The sequence below is a fragment of the Caretta caretta genome, chromosome 6, assembly GCF_965140235.1.
Source record: "Caretta caretta isolate rCarCar2 chromosome 6, rCarCar1.hap1, whole genome shotgun sequence".
Taxonomy (NCBI): domain Eukaryota; kingdom Metazoa; phylum Chordata; order Testudines; family Cheloniidae; genus Caretta; species Caretta caretta.
Genome location: NC_134211.1, coordinates 117,067,422 through 117,083,128, shown reverse-complemented (window position 1 = coordinate 117,083,128; position 15,707 = coordinate 117,067,422). Strand labels below are relative to the sequence as shown.

The following is a 15,707-nucleotide window of genomic DNA, read 5'->3' as shown; positions in this document are numbered from 1 at the left end:
TATGAGGCAGATATTGCACTGGGTTTTCATTTTGGATATGTAATAAATCCAAGTACAGTATAGGTTGGTTAAAATTATTATGATTAATTTATGTGTACTATAGTAATACCTAGAGACACCACCTGAGATTAGAGAGCACATAGTAAGAGAGTTTTTTGCCCTCAAGAGTTTACAGTCTAAATAGACAAGAGAGATAAAGGGTGGGAGGGGAAACTGAGGCACAGAGTGTGACATGATGTATGTCACAGCAGGTTAGTGGCACAGCTGGGAATAGAACCCAGGTCTACTTGCTCCCAGTCTAGGGCACTGTCCGCTGCATTACACTTTCTCTTTAACATTTAAAATGTCTTGATTTTTATTGAGACTTCCATAAACACCTTTTGTCTTTTAAATACATTGGAAAAATAATCACCGTAGAACTTTAGGGCCAAATCCTACTCCGCATGTTCTCAAGCACATTGACTTCAATGTCATATGAGTCAGATGAACAGGTTTTGGCTTTTAGTGTAGTGTCACCTCATGAAATAGGCCCATGGAAGACAGGAAACATTGGTATTCAGTATATACGTATCCTCTCATTGTTTGGGGATTTCAACTGTTTCGTTTTTAGAAGTTTGGCGTTCACTCTTAAAGGAACACTGAAAACTGGGAGCAAGCTTTCTTCTTGATTGAACATTCTTTTAAGATTCTGTAGGCTGGGGTGCTGAAACAATTTGTGTAGTGGGGGTGCTGAGAGCCACTGAACCAAACTGTAAACCCTGTATATAACGGAAACCACTTCAAGCCAGGAGGTGCTGCAGCACCCCCTGCACCCATAGTTCCAGCACCTATGTATGTAGGAAAGAAAGGCAGAATGTTTTTTCAGTGTTTCGCAGTCTTAAATGTTAGCCTTTTGTTCGAACCAAATAAACACAGAAAGGAGAGGTTAATTTTCAGCATAGTGATTAGGAGTTTAGATACACAAAACTAAATATTAATAAATAATAAGAATTGGGAATGCCACTCGTTATACTTGGTGCTGAAAATGTACTGTTGTTTGTGAACAGAGTTTAAGAACAGACCTGTTTGACTTTATTTAATTTTTTAACTTTTTGATAAAAATATCAGTCTGTATTTGAGAGGCCAGTTTTTCTCCCACTGTCAGGTTAAACAATGTAGTTACTAGAGTCACATACATAACACTATGTTTTTTAAAAAGGATACTGTATATTGTTCTCTAAGATGGCATTAGAGATGGGGGAGGCATCCACAGAAGGGAAAAAACGAGCGCTAGAAAATAAAACTCCTTTGTGAGAAATAGACTTTGTGGGAGAAGGGGGTAGCTAAGATACAGATAGGAACAGCAAGAATGATTGTTCTGTTATGTCAACCATCACCTTTTTTGTTACACTTTAATTGTGTAATCTTTGCAAGCTCAGCTGCTATTGTTTTCAGTGTGTTCTAACAATTACCAAGCAGGAAAAGAAGTCTGTAAAATATAAAGATTTAAAGAAAACCTTTTGGGTTAGTCTGTAACAAATGTACATGAGCCTTTGTCAACCTGATTTCCTACAAAAAGCCTACAGTGTTTTGAATCTTTCTAATTGCAGTGCTTTCCTTTTTATGACAAGACACATTTGAATCCATGATTTGAATTCTGGAATTCAGCCAGCCATTGGAAATAACCTGAATAAAGCCAAGGGACAATAACTTTATGATTCAAAAAGTAGGCGTAGTCACTTTGTTCTACATAAGCTAAGGAAACACCTTAGCAGGAAAAAGAATAAAGCATGTCTCCTATCAGACTATAGCATTTAAGAGCACCAGTTCTTAATGAAAACACAGAGGTGCTGATCTCCTAACTTTTCTTTTTCTTTCTCATTTCAGTTTGTCAGATGAAATAATGTGGGAATGATACAATCTTCAAGGAGTTTAATATGGCATGCAAGAAATCATCTCCATCAGCTGAGGAGCAATCTTCCACGGAAATAGATGATCTTCAGATTTCACTGCACGGTAAGTTACGCAAGTTTCATGTAACTTTTCATGACAGTTTTTGACAAATGTCTGTGGCTGTGAGTAAGTTGAGTGAAAATCTGAAATCCAATGAAACATAAAAATAGTATCAGATATAGTTAATTTATTTCTGTACTGTACACAGACTTCTGTAAATATCTTGCCAGAGGCTTTTCAAATGGAAAGTGAAACACAGTACTGAGCTTTTCTTCATGGTATTTACAGAGTCATTGCCTTTTTTGGAACAGATTTTCTCACAGTTTCTTATGTTTTCTGTAGCTGAACACATGTTACTGTAAACAATTGTCAAGGAAAATATTAAAGGGTTACACAATTCCTATAATTTATTATGTATCTCTGCAAATTAAAAAATACCTTTGCTTGCCTAATTTTTATGTGCTATTAGTGGAAAGCACTAAAGAGTCTTTGCTTTAGATAATACTTTAGTCTTGCTGCATTTTCTTCTTATTTCTTGTCTCCGTCCCCTGTGGATATATATTTCAGGGCCTCAATGAGCATAAAATCTCTCTGGCTTCCCCACAAACTCATTAAAGACCAGATTCTGCCCCCCTCACTCACACTGAGTCACACACTACAAAGCAAGCAGTCCCCTTTATTTCATTGGGACTACTTGAGTCATAAGGTGCTGGTCAATCTGAGTAAGGGAGGCAGAATTGGGCTCTAAAAATGATAAAGCTAAAGGTTCCTTAACCATTTGTTGGAGTGAGCAGGACTGAGAAGAATTTCTTTCCCCCGAAACTTGTCTCCCTGGATAAATTTTGGAATGTGTTTTTGAAATAGCAGTACTTGTCTTGCACATTAATAGGGAGTTTTGTTTAAATGTTTATGGTATGCTATGTTTCCTTGCTTGGTTTCTTTGATAGCCAATCCTACAGTCTTTCTGCATGCAAAAACTGATCTTGATTTCAGGATCAAGTCCATTACAAAGCTGATTTTTCAGTTTTTTGTCTGCTGTAGGGGGAAAAGGGCTGCATCACTGCCTGTAAAAGGATTTCACAATGGCTCAGTTGTGGTGAAGTTACTCTTTGATTTATTTGAGGGAAAACATTGAAGACAGATGAACCTGGTGCAAAAAACGAATCTGCAAAGTGTCTTCTGTCATCCTGATCTGCACAAATGTTTCTTGAGCTATGAATTGTAATTAATTACTATTTACAATGATCTAAAGCTAAACTTCTTTCTAACTGATATCTTTTCCTTTTGCACTTGACTTCATTACAGTCAGAATACATCAACGGACTAAGAAGTGAGACCCTGGTAGAACCTTTGGGGCAGAATTACAGAACTGGAAATATATGCTTAGAAGCACTAAAGACATATTTCTTAAGATAGTAGACAGAAACCACTAGCCTTGAAATCAGTAGATCCTCAGTAACAGATGGCAAGTGGGAATAACAGGGAAATTCAAGAGCAAACACTAAAGCTAAGAGTTTTTCAGAAATAGAAGCCTAAAGTTAAGCTTCTAGAAGTAAGATTTTCAAAGTGTCTGGAGATTTTGTGTTTGTCAGTTTTTGGGTACTCAGCTTGAGACACCTTAGAGAGGGCTCATTTTCAGAGCGTGAGGGCTCAGTACTGTCTGAAAATCAGATCACTTATTTAGGTGCTTAAATATGGACTTAGAAGTCTGTCATTAGGATGTTGTTTTTGAAAATCTTAATTCTTAATTGCGTGATTTATGTTCACTTTTGTATAATGCACAGGTTAAAAGAAACTAGTGTGTATCTTTTAGTTTTGGAAAAAGAAAAAAACTGAGCAGGCATGTAGTCTGGGTGACTAGCCTTGATAATACATTCAGAAGTCAGTACATTACTTTACCTGGAAGGCATCCAAGGACATCAAAACATTGATCTAATCTGGTTGCTATAGGGACAAAGTCAATAATTTTTCCAGTCAGTCTTGGTCACAGCCAAGCAATAGTTCTAATAGTGTCAAAGGAATATTTAACCATTCTACTAATATATGTAAGGACCAAATTCTCAGTTTAGATTAGATGAGCAGTTCATTTTAGATTGTAAACTTAATGGGGCAGTGACCATCTTTTTGTTCTGTGTTTTTACAGTGCTTCGTGTAATAGGGTTCTGGTCTACGACCTGGACTTCTAGGTATTACCACAATACAAATACATAATAATCAGCTGGTATAAAATCAGTGTAGCTCCACTGAGTGATGGTTTTTATGTGTTTTATGAGAACTCTGTGATATACAACATGCAGAGCTACAAAAAGATTTTGAAATATTAAAATTACAGGTTGTCACACCCCATGGCCATCAAGATTATAATACGAACTTTTGTTTAAATTAATGTTAATATTAATTTGTTAAATTAATATCAGCATTCTGCATTCACTGCATTAGCTACTGAACTTTTAGAAAGGAAAACTGTTCAAGGTGTGGCAACTTCCCCTAAAATTGTCATACTTGACCACAGAAGAAAAGACATGGTAAAAGAAAACTATATGTAAAAGGAAGAAAGGTAACTTGGTTCATAGTGAGTCAGTCTTTGTAGTTAGATAGTTTAAGAAGATATAAATTAAGTTTAATAAAGCTTGAAAATGTTGGATCAGATTCTAGGTACAACACAGGAGGTGAGGAGAGTGGGAAGGATGGTGCAAAGGTGACCTTACACCCAGTATTGCCAGTCCCAAGCATTCACAAATCCTGCTCCAAAATCATGAGATTTTAAAAATCTCATAAATCATATTTTTGCTCTCTGTTTTTTGAGTCTTTAGAGTGTCATGTTTTCAAGCTTTACTCCACAACCATGGGAGGGCTAAAAAGTTTTACTTATTTATTTATTTTTTAAATGAAAGCTGAGATTTGTATGTAATCACAAGACTCCAGCAGCTGGGGTTTTAAGACACCAACTCTTGAGAGACTCTTAGTAAAATCACAAGATTTGTCAATGCTGTACACCTCCAATATGCTCTACTGCTGCAGGGTCCGATGTGGCATGCAGCATACCTTAGAGCAGCCTCCGAGACTGCTCTAATGTGTGGTGGCTCTGCATAGCCACTTAAAGGGGATGCAGCCAAGTCTGGAACTGGACCCATTGTACTGACTGGGTATATGTTTACAATATTTATCATTCATGTAGGAAGTGTTTAATAAATGAGGGGCTGTTCCTGCCTGGGCAGAGTGTATTGGAGATCATGCCCAATACATGATGCATTAGTTAAAAGGATATTGCCTCTATTGTATTTATACACGGTGCCTAAATCAGACAGTCACAAACTGTGGGGCCTGGCCTCCTGTGCAGTGTTTCAGTGGGACCTAAAACTTTTGCTTCACTTGTTTATTTACACTCTTATAACTAAAAGATGGCTGCCTGGGATTTTGTGTTAGATTTCTGTGTTTCCTTCTTCCAGCTTCAGCTAAGGGTTCTCCCATGCACTCAGCACAGCTGCAAGGGCTGAGCAGATGTTCCTCTGCAGTGACTGCTCCTGGCTGCCAGGTGCCATTCCACTGACAGCAGGGGCTGTCTTTCCTCTGCTCTCCTCGCATCCTCCTTGCAGATGCCCAACCAGTGTGATACCAGTGAGGGAGGAGGCAGCAGCCAGTTGCCCCCGTGCTTTGTTGGCAGGGTGGTGCAAGGGGCAGTCTGCTGCCTAGCCCCCTCCCAGTAGATGTTCTGCTGGAGGCCTGGTCCCATGGAGGAACTTACAGGCTGCTCTCAGGTTTCAGTTTGGGTCACTTTTGTCCTCTCTAGACAAGCTGTGGGCATAGAAACCAGTTCCTCTCTCTTGCTGAGCTGTGCTGCGGCCTTTAGTTGCTCAATGCCCTTTAGTACCCAGGTATGCCACAAAAGGCCGATATACGATTATATGCAAATGTCTCTAGTACATGGGGGGGGCGGCCTGGGCTCATTTCCTTTGATACAAGCAGGGCCCGATGGTAAAAGGTTTGGGAGCTACTGGGCGAAGCAGCTCTCATGTAATCCAGAAGTTACCTTGAAATGAGGAGAGGGTGTGAGGGCAGGGGTGTATGTGTGGTGGAGGTGAGCAGTAAGATATGGCAGCTGGGCTAGTATCTGGAGCTGATTAGAAGCTTTTCTCTATTTGCAGCAGGACATTTTATTAATTTCTTTGATGCAGGTTAGGATGGGTTGGTAAGTGTCCCAAAGGACACACCTGGTCCTTTCCCCAGCTCACCTTTTCCAATACTAATTCCTGTCAGGAAAGCCTGAATGCACAGGGGTGGTAGGTGTGAGCTCCCTGCTGAACAAGCCTAGGCAGGATACAAAATTTACTTTCTGTGCTTGCTGAGCCAATTTGAACACCAGCACTGGAGCGTAATTCCCCTTCTTAACGCATTTGAGGGCCACTTAACCCTGTGATTCTGTGTTGATAATAGAAATAAAGACAGGATATCTCTGAATATGAAATATGCTGTTGAGTTTTCCAATTATACGCTGCTCTATCCTTTTCATGGAATATAGAAAAGGATTAAAATGATGGTGTATGGCCAGTGGAGTGTACAAGTTACAATTTTTTTTTTTATTTGTAGAGTTGATTGGTGGTGGCAAATTTGCATAAACGGGAGTAATGTGTTCTTTTTAGTAGGTTGCATCATGTTGGGTGTCATAGCATCAGTGTGACCCCAAAATTCCACTACACAAATAGTTTAGGGAGGATGAGAGGGTTGGAAAAAAAAAAAAGCAGGTTTTCAGCCTGTTACATTTTGGAGCTAAATACCAAATGCATAGATGTAGCCTTTCAACAGTTCATTAGCAGAGTAGGTGCTCAGTTGTTTTCTTTATTTATTGACATGTATATATTAATATTTGATGGTACCCAAAAGGATGATGATATAAGAGGATGAGAGCAGAAACTATTTTAGGTGTGTTTAATAATTTAACATATTGCAATGATTTAATTTAATTCAAATGTGTTGAATAGTCCCTGAATGATTAGGAAGAAAGAATAACAGTGTGTTTTCTATTTACTTGAAACCTCACAAATAGTGATAAGTGGATAATTTTTTCTGCATTTTATATTAGAGTACATGCGTCTTTCCAAAATTGCCTTCTGCTTATCTGTATCTCCTTTATTTTACTTGCATGAGTATGTACCTGTCAGGTGGACTTGGTATTCCAGAGATTGCTCAAACTGGGAATTCCTAGATGGTAATCCTCTGGGGTCTAACCTAATCCCTGGTCTATCCAGATTGCTGTTTTATTACAACTAGGGATTCTGGATTTTAACTAGAATAGGAAAGAGTCCATTAAACAACACTGGCTCTGTTTTGCACGAGTCACTTTTAAAAATGGAAAAGTTCCTATCAGGGGACTTACAGTGAAATTTACATCCTGTTTATGGTATCTGCTGTAAATCCCAGTATCCTGTCTGCAGTTCACTTCTTGATTGCACATAGCAACTGCATGGCATGCGGCCTTTTGGTATGTGGGCTTAGGATGCAAACAGTAAATGAGATGTGCTAAAAAAGTTTGTATGAGTATTTTTCTTTCACTTTTCAAGTAAACCTATAAAAACAATTGGTCTAAGAAGTTACTTGGTATTATAAGAGCCAAAACTCAACACTGAAAATGAGTAAAATAAACTCTCCTACCCCCAGTAAAGAGGAAGGATGGTCCAGTGGTTAGGGTGCTAATCTGGAATGTAGGAGGTTTCCTGCTCCAGAAGAGATGTCCTGTGTGACCGTGGGCAAGTTACTTAGTCTCTCTGTGCCTTAGTTCAGTGGCAATAATAGCACTGGCCTACCTCATAGGGATGCTGTGAGGATACATAAAGACAGAGGGGTTCAGATACTGTACAATGATAATGGGGCACATAGAAGTACCTTAGATATCTAGATAGATAGAAACCTAATGATCACAAAGCTCAGTATAATGAGTCTTCCTGAGTTGGTGAAGGTGTCTGTGGACTGGAGAATTTGCTTTCAATTTCTGGGAATGGGAGGTCATAAGTAGGTGGTTTGGGGTCAGGGGCTCACATTTACCTGCTGCACAGAGGGGTGATGTGATGATTAATATCTGTGCAGCACTTTGAACACATAGGGCCTGATCCAAAGCCCACTGAAGTCAATGGAAAGACTCTTGTTGACTTCATTTGGCTTTGGACAGGCTCATAAAACTTGATGAAAGTATCTTTATTACTGACTGATAACATAACACTGTACGGGGGGACATTAGCATCAGCTCTGGAGACTTCTTTTTCTGCCTTCCTATTAGGAGTGAATGAAACTGCATTGATTGGTGGAGGGGAATGGAATAAATAGAAATCACTGTTTTGAATTTCCACCCATATGGCAAATGTGTAATTATTTTTCTAAAAGTGCAGGAACTTACCCAGCACTTCCAGCTAACTGGAACTGTGAAAAGGAGGGGAATGGGCGAGGCTATGCTAGAGGTAATTCTTCCTGTTCAAATGAAAATGGTAATAAGATAGAAATAAATTAAGTTGCAGGATTGGTTCAGTTATTTTAAAATAATGTAATTTAACTGTTTAAAATCCATATCTCTAAAAAATCATGCAGTATCAAATACTTCATTGGCTGTGATATCCCAGAGATCCTGCTAATGAATAACCTGTTCAGTATGTTCACTGTATCAGAATGTTTTGACAAGCACTCAGGGCCAAATTGTGGCCATCTTGTGCTGGTGCACTGTACCACCACTTCCTGCGTGCAGGGAGAAGCAGGCTCTTCAGTGCTGCTACGTCCCACCTTTATGCAGCTGTGCAGGAAAGGCTGGGAGAAGGTGGGAAGAGGGCATAACTTAGATTTCTCCCCTTCCACATGCCTGGTGGTGTAATTACACCAGCATTTGAGGGTATGTCTACACTGCAATGTAAATCCAGGGTTAGTAGAATCAAGTTAGCAGACCCTGGGTTTGTTAACCTAGGGCTTGAGTGTCTACACTCATTGAAACCCCAGATTAGGAATTGTTGAACCGTGGGTCACAATCTGGGGCTCCAGAGTCTACTCTGCATTATGTATGCCTGAGTCCAACCACCCATATCCCAGACTTCCTAGCACCCTCCCAAAATGTAACCATTCCATCCCTTTGTTCATGGTGCAGCATGATAAAACCTGACTGTCCACTAAACTAGACTGTCCGGAGGACAAAGAAAGGCAGTCCTTAGGATTGTGGGATAGCTTTGGTGGACTCTTAGAGTGTGAACCCAATGGGGCTGTGTCTGCACAGCAAAGCAATAGGGCTTGAATCCTGGGTCCCGGCTTGACTCAGGCTTGGAACTTCCACCCCCGTGGGGTCCTGGTATTCTGGGTCTGAGCCCAGGGTGAGTGCAATCTGTATGTTGATGGAAGGGGGGTTAGATTTGAGCCTGAACTCAAACCCTGGGCTTACAATGCAGTGTAGACATACCTGAGTGTGTGTGCTGTGACAGATCTATACCTATCACAGAGTATTCCTTTCCTGGAGCAGCGGGGAGACCAGCTGGGAGATTGCAACTCCTTGACTCTCACTTTTTCCTTTGGGATGCTCTTGAAACAGTTCACCAATGCACTGCCCTATACTATGTACTAGATCGCATGCCGATGACCTAGACTTTACTGATCAGCCTGTTAAGTAGTGGCTGTGATTGTCCATGTAAGGACATACTAGTAAGTGTCCAACAGTTACTCTTTAGCATCAATTGCTGTATGTAACAGATTAATTATTATTGTTCCCCCCCAAAAGTTATTCTTTAAAGACTGACTTTAAAAAGCAAGAGAAAATAAATCTGAGATTTTTCAGGTGTTCTCATATTGTCAGATGCATGTATGTCTCATCAGCTCCATTTTCTGGCATGGTAAGTTTGGGCACTGATTTTGCCAGGGGTGAAGGAAGTGCTGTATTAGTTTTTGGATAGCTTTATTTATTCTGGATCAGTTACCTTTTGAAAACTAGGGCAAGATAAATCCAAGGCCGTTTAGAGTCCTATTAAAATGGCCAACAAAGAACTCATTCATACTCCTAGAAATAAAAATCCTTTTTAATGAACCTCATGATAGATACAAGAATTTGAGCTTTCATAAATCATTAAAGCCTTGGAGTCTTAGACTAGCGGAAATACACATTCACCGTAAAAATGAAGAAATAATCATCTGCCACTCTGCTAGGAACATGTCTAGAGTAGAATGTGTGGGGTGCATGGGCAGATGTGTGTATACTGATCTGAATGTTGTACTACACCTGGCTACTATCCAAAGAGCTCTGTGAGCTGTTGGCTATTCTTGTAATAGAGCTTGTTGTTGATTCATGACCGTTCTTTTTGTGTGTCAGGAAAGTAAACCAAGCTGTAGGCTAGATATGTGCTCAATCCTTACGCAGCCCCACAGGGTGTAGAAAGGAGAAAGAACTCCTTAACCCCATCTTTGCATTGCTTTCATGATGTCTGGGCACAGTGGCAGCTGTAGGCTGCAGGGTTTGCACCATAGGTTTTTCCCTTGGGAACAACTGGCAGGAGAGTGAGCAGGAGGGATGGGGAGTAGAGGGAGCCAATGTACCCTGCATAGGGGGGAGAATATCTGACACCATTAAATGGATTATTAAATTACCTGTCCCCAGTTCAACATGTGAGACTAGTTGCCTAAGTAAGGACTATTCCCATGAGAAAATATTTGCAGGATCAGGCCCATATTGTGTAACACTTTTGGACATGAACATCAGAAGCCACTGGCCTGATAGAGGCAAAAGACAAGTGCAAAGGGCTTAATGTGCCTCACTGTCTCTCAGAATCAGGCCCAAAAGCTACTTCTCTGGCTCAGCAACAGCACAGTGTGTGTGAGCTAGGGGTGGGGCAAGAAGGGAGATGGAACCACTGGCTTCAGTGAAATATTGAGTCTTGGGTATACATTCCTTTTCAAATGGTAGAAATACCAGCCGTGCTTGCTTGCTACAGTCAGTAGCCACCACCCACTCAAATTTCAGTTAAATAATTGGCAAAGGCTCCATGATATTTTTGCAGCTTGAAATATAGCAAGGGGGTGTGGCTTGCTTATGTGCTAACTTGAATCCGATATCTTGGTGTTGTTTACCTAATTCCTAGAGCAGTAGTGATTATGATTTGCCTCAAATGCTGTATTTCTGTGTTTTATGTTTTTAATGTTATCCCTTTTTCAAAATAAAAATTATTTTGATATTCTATTTCTGCATGCACACAGTCTCCTCTCCTTTTTAATTTAGTTTTAATGTTCATTTTTAAAAAAGTGAACAATAATATAATCACGAGAGAAAATAGAGTGCTACATACTTGGCTGTGGTGGAGTCAAGGTAGTACTATTACAAATACTAAATACAAAGCATGATGGGTTATGGAGAACCATAGAAAGATTGTTTAGATGTATCATGCAAAGTATTATTGATGTGCAGAATATGAATATTTAATTCTGGGCAGATTTAGTATTAAGGCTTTGGTAGATGATCTAGAAATATGAACCAGAATTCACTATCTACTTCTTTAGGTGTAGATCCTGCACTGAGCTCTGCCCCTTTGTCCGTACAGAGTCTCACTTAATGGAGCTCTGTATGGGTGCAGAGTTAGATGCTAGTAAAGCCTGATGCACGACTGGGGCTTTGGCATGGGAATTTGTGTTAGCTGTATTCCATGAGCATAATAAAAGCACTTGCTACACTTGTGTGAAATGGGTTTCATTTTCTCAAGCAGAGCAGTAAAGCTTTTTTTGTGGGCATATGTTCTGGGATCTTTCTGCAGGGGAATGGCTGGATTTTCATTGTAGAGTAATTCTGCATTTGGCCTGCACTGCCAAGTGAACAAACCTTCTCTCATATTTATCTTTTGGATTATTTGTGCAGTCATATAGCAGGAAGGCTTTGGGGCACAAGGGCTGTTCAGTTTCACATGATCCCCTCTGCGAACATTTTTGTTTCTACCAGTTGCCTACTGGTTTAGAATCTGGACTCATTGCATGGTTGGAGATAACTCCATCCCCAAGATGGTTGCTAGGTTTTCAGTGCCCACAGAGCCCCTCCTACCAGCAGCCCATTGCTCTCAGGTCCAGTCACCTTCTACTTTATAGTGGGAGTTCTTGTTGAAGTCTGTGTAGGGGCAGGCACAAGTTGGGAGCTGTGCACAGGGCACTGCAGTGACTGCAGAATGGTCTTGGACAATTCTGTCAGGCCATCTTTGCTCTACTTTCCCCTCACACATGAGGGAGGGGAGGGCCCTCAAGACACAGCTCTCCCTGTCCCTTCCCAGGCAGGTATTGGGCTGGCATCCGTCCCCTCACAAAGCTTGGCTGTTTGGGGAATGGTGTTGGGAATTGTGAGGTGGGGGGCTTTGGAATTCACCAATTCCCAACCTGATGGGTAGGTCACAGACAGCCTATGGGTGGTATATCCATTACTCCTCTGCCCCCTATATGTAGGAGTTCTGGGCCTCGGGATCTATGTAAGTGCAGATCCCTAAACCCCTCCTCTGCTCACTCCTCAAGCAGACACTCCCTTTCTGGTGCACTGGGGCTGCAGAGGGCCCCTTGCATGGTCACTCTGCCTGCACCCTCTCCTAGCGTCCTGCATTGTGTCAGTGATGTGGAGATCGTACTACTGGCCCTCCCGATCTGGATGAAAATCATACTTTGCGGATAGAGTTTGTTCCCTCTGCTGGGCTGGTACAGTGTGATCTCCCCTACCCTTTTCAGTCTGTTTTAACTAATGTTCTAGATACAACATTACACATCGTGCCCGATTGTTTGCCATTGCTCTGACGCTGGGAGGGGCGCTTACAGGGTTGGCTTCAGGGAGCTAAAATCAACAAAGGGGGTGGCTTTACATCAAGGAGTATTTCAGGCAGGACTTCACAGAGGGTTCCAATAAGAAATGGTGCACCTAAGTTATTGTCCTTATTGGAGCAAGAAGGTTAGCCTGGCCTCTGATTGATACATGGCTAGATTTACCTCGCTGCACCTTGACTGCAGTGTGATCTAGAAGAATGAGTCCCCTAGACAGGGGAGGGGGGGGAAGCAAATGAGTACAAAACAAATCTGGTCTATTTCTTGTTTTGACCCACTCCATCTATCTTTTACATCTTTGGCTGGCAGCAGACGGACTGCATGCCATCCACATCTCATGACTGCTCGGCAGAAGATGGTACAGCACGACTGCTAGCAGTCCGTATCGCCTGCCCGCTCACCATAAGACGGTTCAATAGGACTGACTGCAGGACTAAAGAGAATGACCTGGTCAAGTCACTCCAAATTTAGTCCCTGTGCCCATGTCTGCCCAGGCGCTCCTGATCGACCTCACAGAGGCGACCAGGAGCACCTCAGACATGACGATGACGGCTACCAGTCGTACTGTACCGTCTGCTGCCACAAGGCAAGGGGTTGCTGCTACTGTGTAGCAATGCCGTACCGCGTCTGCCAGCACCCAGGAGACATAGGGTGACGGTTACCTGAGCGGGCTCCATGCTTGCCATGGTATGGCGTCTGCACAGGTAACTCAGGAAAAAAGGCGCGAAATGATTGTCTGCCCTTGCTTTCACGGGGGGAGGGAGGGAACGGGAGGCTGACGATATGTACCCAGAACCACCCGCGACAATGTTTTAGCCCCATCAGGCATTGGGATCTCAACCCAGAATTCCAATGGGCAGCGGAGACTGCGGGAACTGTGGGATAGCTACCCACAGTGCAACGCTCCGGAAGTCGACGCTTGCCTCGGTACTGTGGAAGCGCTCCGCCGAGTTAATGCACTTAATGCACTTAGAGCATTTACTGTGGGGACACACACACTCGAATTTATAAAACCGATTTCTAAAAAACCGACTTCTATAAATTCGACCTTATTCCGTAGTGTAGACATACCCTGAGAGTGCTGTCCAGAGCAGTCACAATGGAGCGCTCTGATGGGGCTAAAACATTGTCGCGGGTGGTTCTGGGTACGTGTCGTCAGGCCCCCGTTCCCTCCCTCCCTCCGTGAAAGCAAGGGCAGACAATCATTTCGCGCCTTTTTTCCTGAGTTACCTGTGCAGACGCCATACCACAGCAAGCATGGAGCCCGCTCAGGTAACCGTCACCCTATGTCTCCTGGGTGCTGGCAGACGCGGTACGGCTTTGCTGCACAGTAGCAGCAACCCCTTGCCTTCTGGCAGCAGACGGTGCAATACGATTGGTAGTCGTCCTCATCGTGTCCGAGGTGCTCCTGGCCGCGTCGGCTGGGAGCGCCTGGGCAGACATGGGCGCAGGGACTAAATTTGGAGTGACTTGACCAGGTCATTCTCTTTAGTCCTGCAGTCAGTCCTATTGAACCGTCTTATGGTGAGCAGGCAGGCGATACGGACTGCTAGCAGTCGTACTGTACCATCTTCTGCCAGGCAGGCAAGAGATGAGGATTGCTAGCAGTCGTATTGCACCATCTTCTGCCAGGCAGGCAAGAGATGGGGATGGCTAGCAGGCGTACTGTACCATCTTCTGCCAAGCAGCCATGAGATGTGGATGGCATGCAGTCCTTCTGCACCGTCTGCTGCCAGCCAAAGATGTAAAAGATAGATGGAGTGGGTCAAAACAAGAAATAGACCAGATTTGTTTTGTACTCATTTGCCTCCTCCCCTGTCTAGGGGACTCATTCCTCTAGGTCACACTGCAGTCACTCACAGAGAAGGTGCAGCGAGGTAAATCTAGCCATGTATCAATCAGAGGCCAGGCTAACCTCCTTGTTCCAATAACAACGATAACTTAGGTGCACCATTTCTTATTGGAACCCTCCGTGCAGTCCTGCCTGAAATACTCCTTGATGTACAGGCACCCCCTTTGTTGATTTTAGCTCCCTGAAGCCAACCCTGTAAGCCGTGTCGTCAGTCGCCCCTCCCTCCGTCAGAGCAACGGCAGACAATCGTTCCGCGCCTTTTTTCTGTGCGGACGCCATACCACGGCAAGCATGGAGCCCGCTCAGCTCACTTTGGCAATTAGGAGCACATTAACCACCACACGCATTATTCAGCAGTATATGCAGCACCAGAACATGGCAACGCGATACCGGGCGAGGAGGCGACGTCAGCGCGGTCCCGTGAGTGATCAGGACATGGACACAGATTTCTCTGAAAGCATGGGCCCTGCCAATGCATGCATCATGGTGCTAATGGGGCAGGTTCATGCTGTGGAACGCCGATTCTGGGCTCGGGAAACAAGCACAGACTGGTGGGACCGCATAGTGTTGCAGGTCTGGGACGATTCCCAGTGGCTACGAAACTTTCGCATGCGTAAGGGCACTTTCATGGAACTTTGTGACTTGCTTTCCCCTGTCCTGAAGCGCATGAATACCAAGATGAGAGCAGCCCTCACAGTTGAGAAGCGAGTGGCGATAGCCCTGTGGAAGCTTGCAACGCCAGACAGCTACCGGTCAGTTGGGAATCAATTTGGAGTGGGCAAATCTACTGTGGGGGCTGCTGTGATGCAAGTAGCCCACGCAATCAAAGATCTGCTGATATCAAGGGTAGTGACCCTGGGAAATGTGCAGGTCATAGTGGATGGCTTTGCTGCAATGGGATTCCCTAACTGTGGTGGGGCTATAGATGGAACCCATATCCCTATCTTGGCACCGGAGCACCAAGCCGCCGAGTACATAAACCGCAAGGGGTACTTTTCAATAGTGCTGCAAGCTCTGGTGGATCACAAGGGACGTTTCACCAACATCAACGTGGGATGGCCGGGAAAGGTGCATGATGCTCGCATCTTCAGGAACTCTGGTCTGTTTCAAAAGCTGCAGGAAGGGACTT

At 43.1% G+C, this 15,707-nt stretch overlaps 1 protein-coding gene across 10 annotated transcripts in view; it reads left to right on the top strand.

Moving 5' to 3' along the window:
- The first annotated feature begins 1,866 nt into the window (after positions 1-1,866).
- Positions 1,867-15,707, top strand: part of SYNE2 (spectrin repeat containing nuclear envelope protein 2) — a 261,703-nt gene continuing 247,862 nt past the window's right edge. For all 10 annotated transcript variants that reach the window (XM_075129940.1, XM_075129946.1, XM_075129941.1 and 7 more), the window contains exon 1: positions 1,867-1,995. In XM_075129940.1, the coding sequence (XP_074986041.1) occupies positions 1,917-1,995 (79 nt within the window). In that variant the 5' untranslated portion in view covers positions 1,867-1,916. The remainder of the gene's footprint in view (positions 1,996-15,707) is intronic.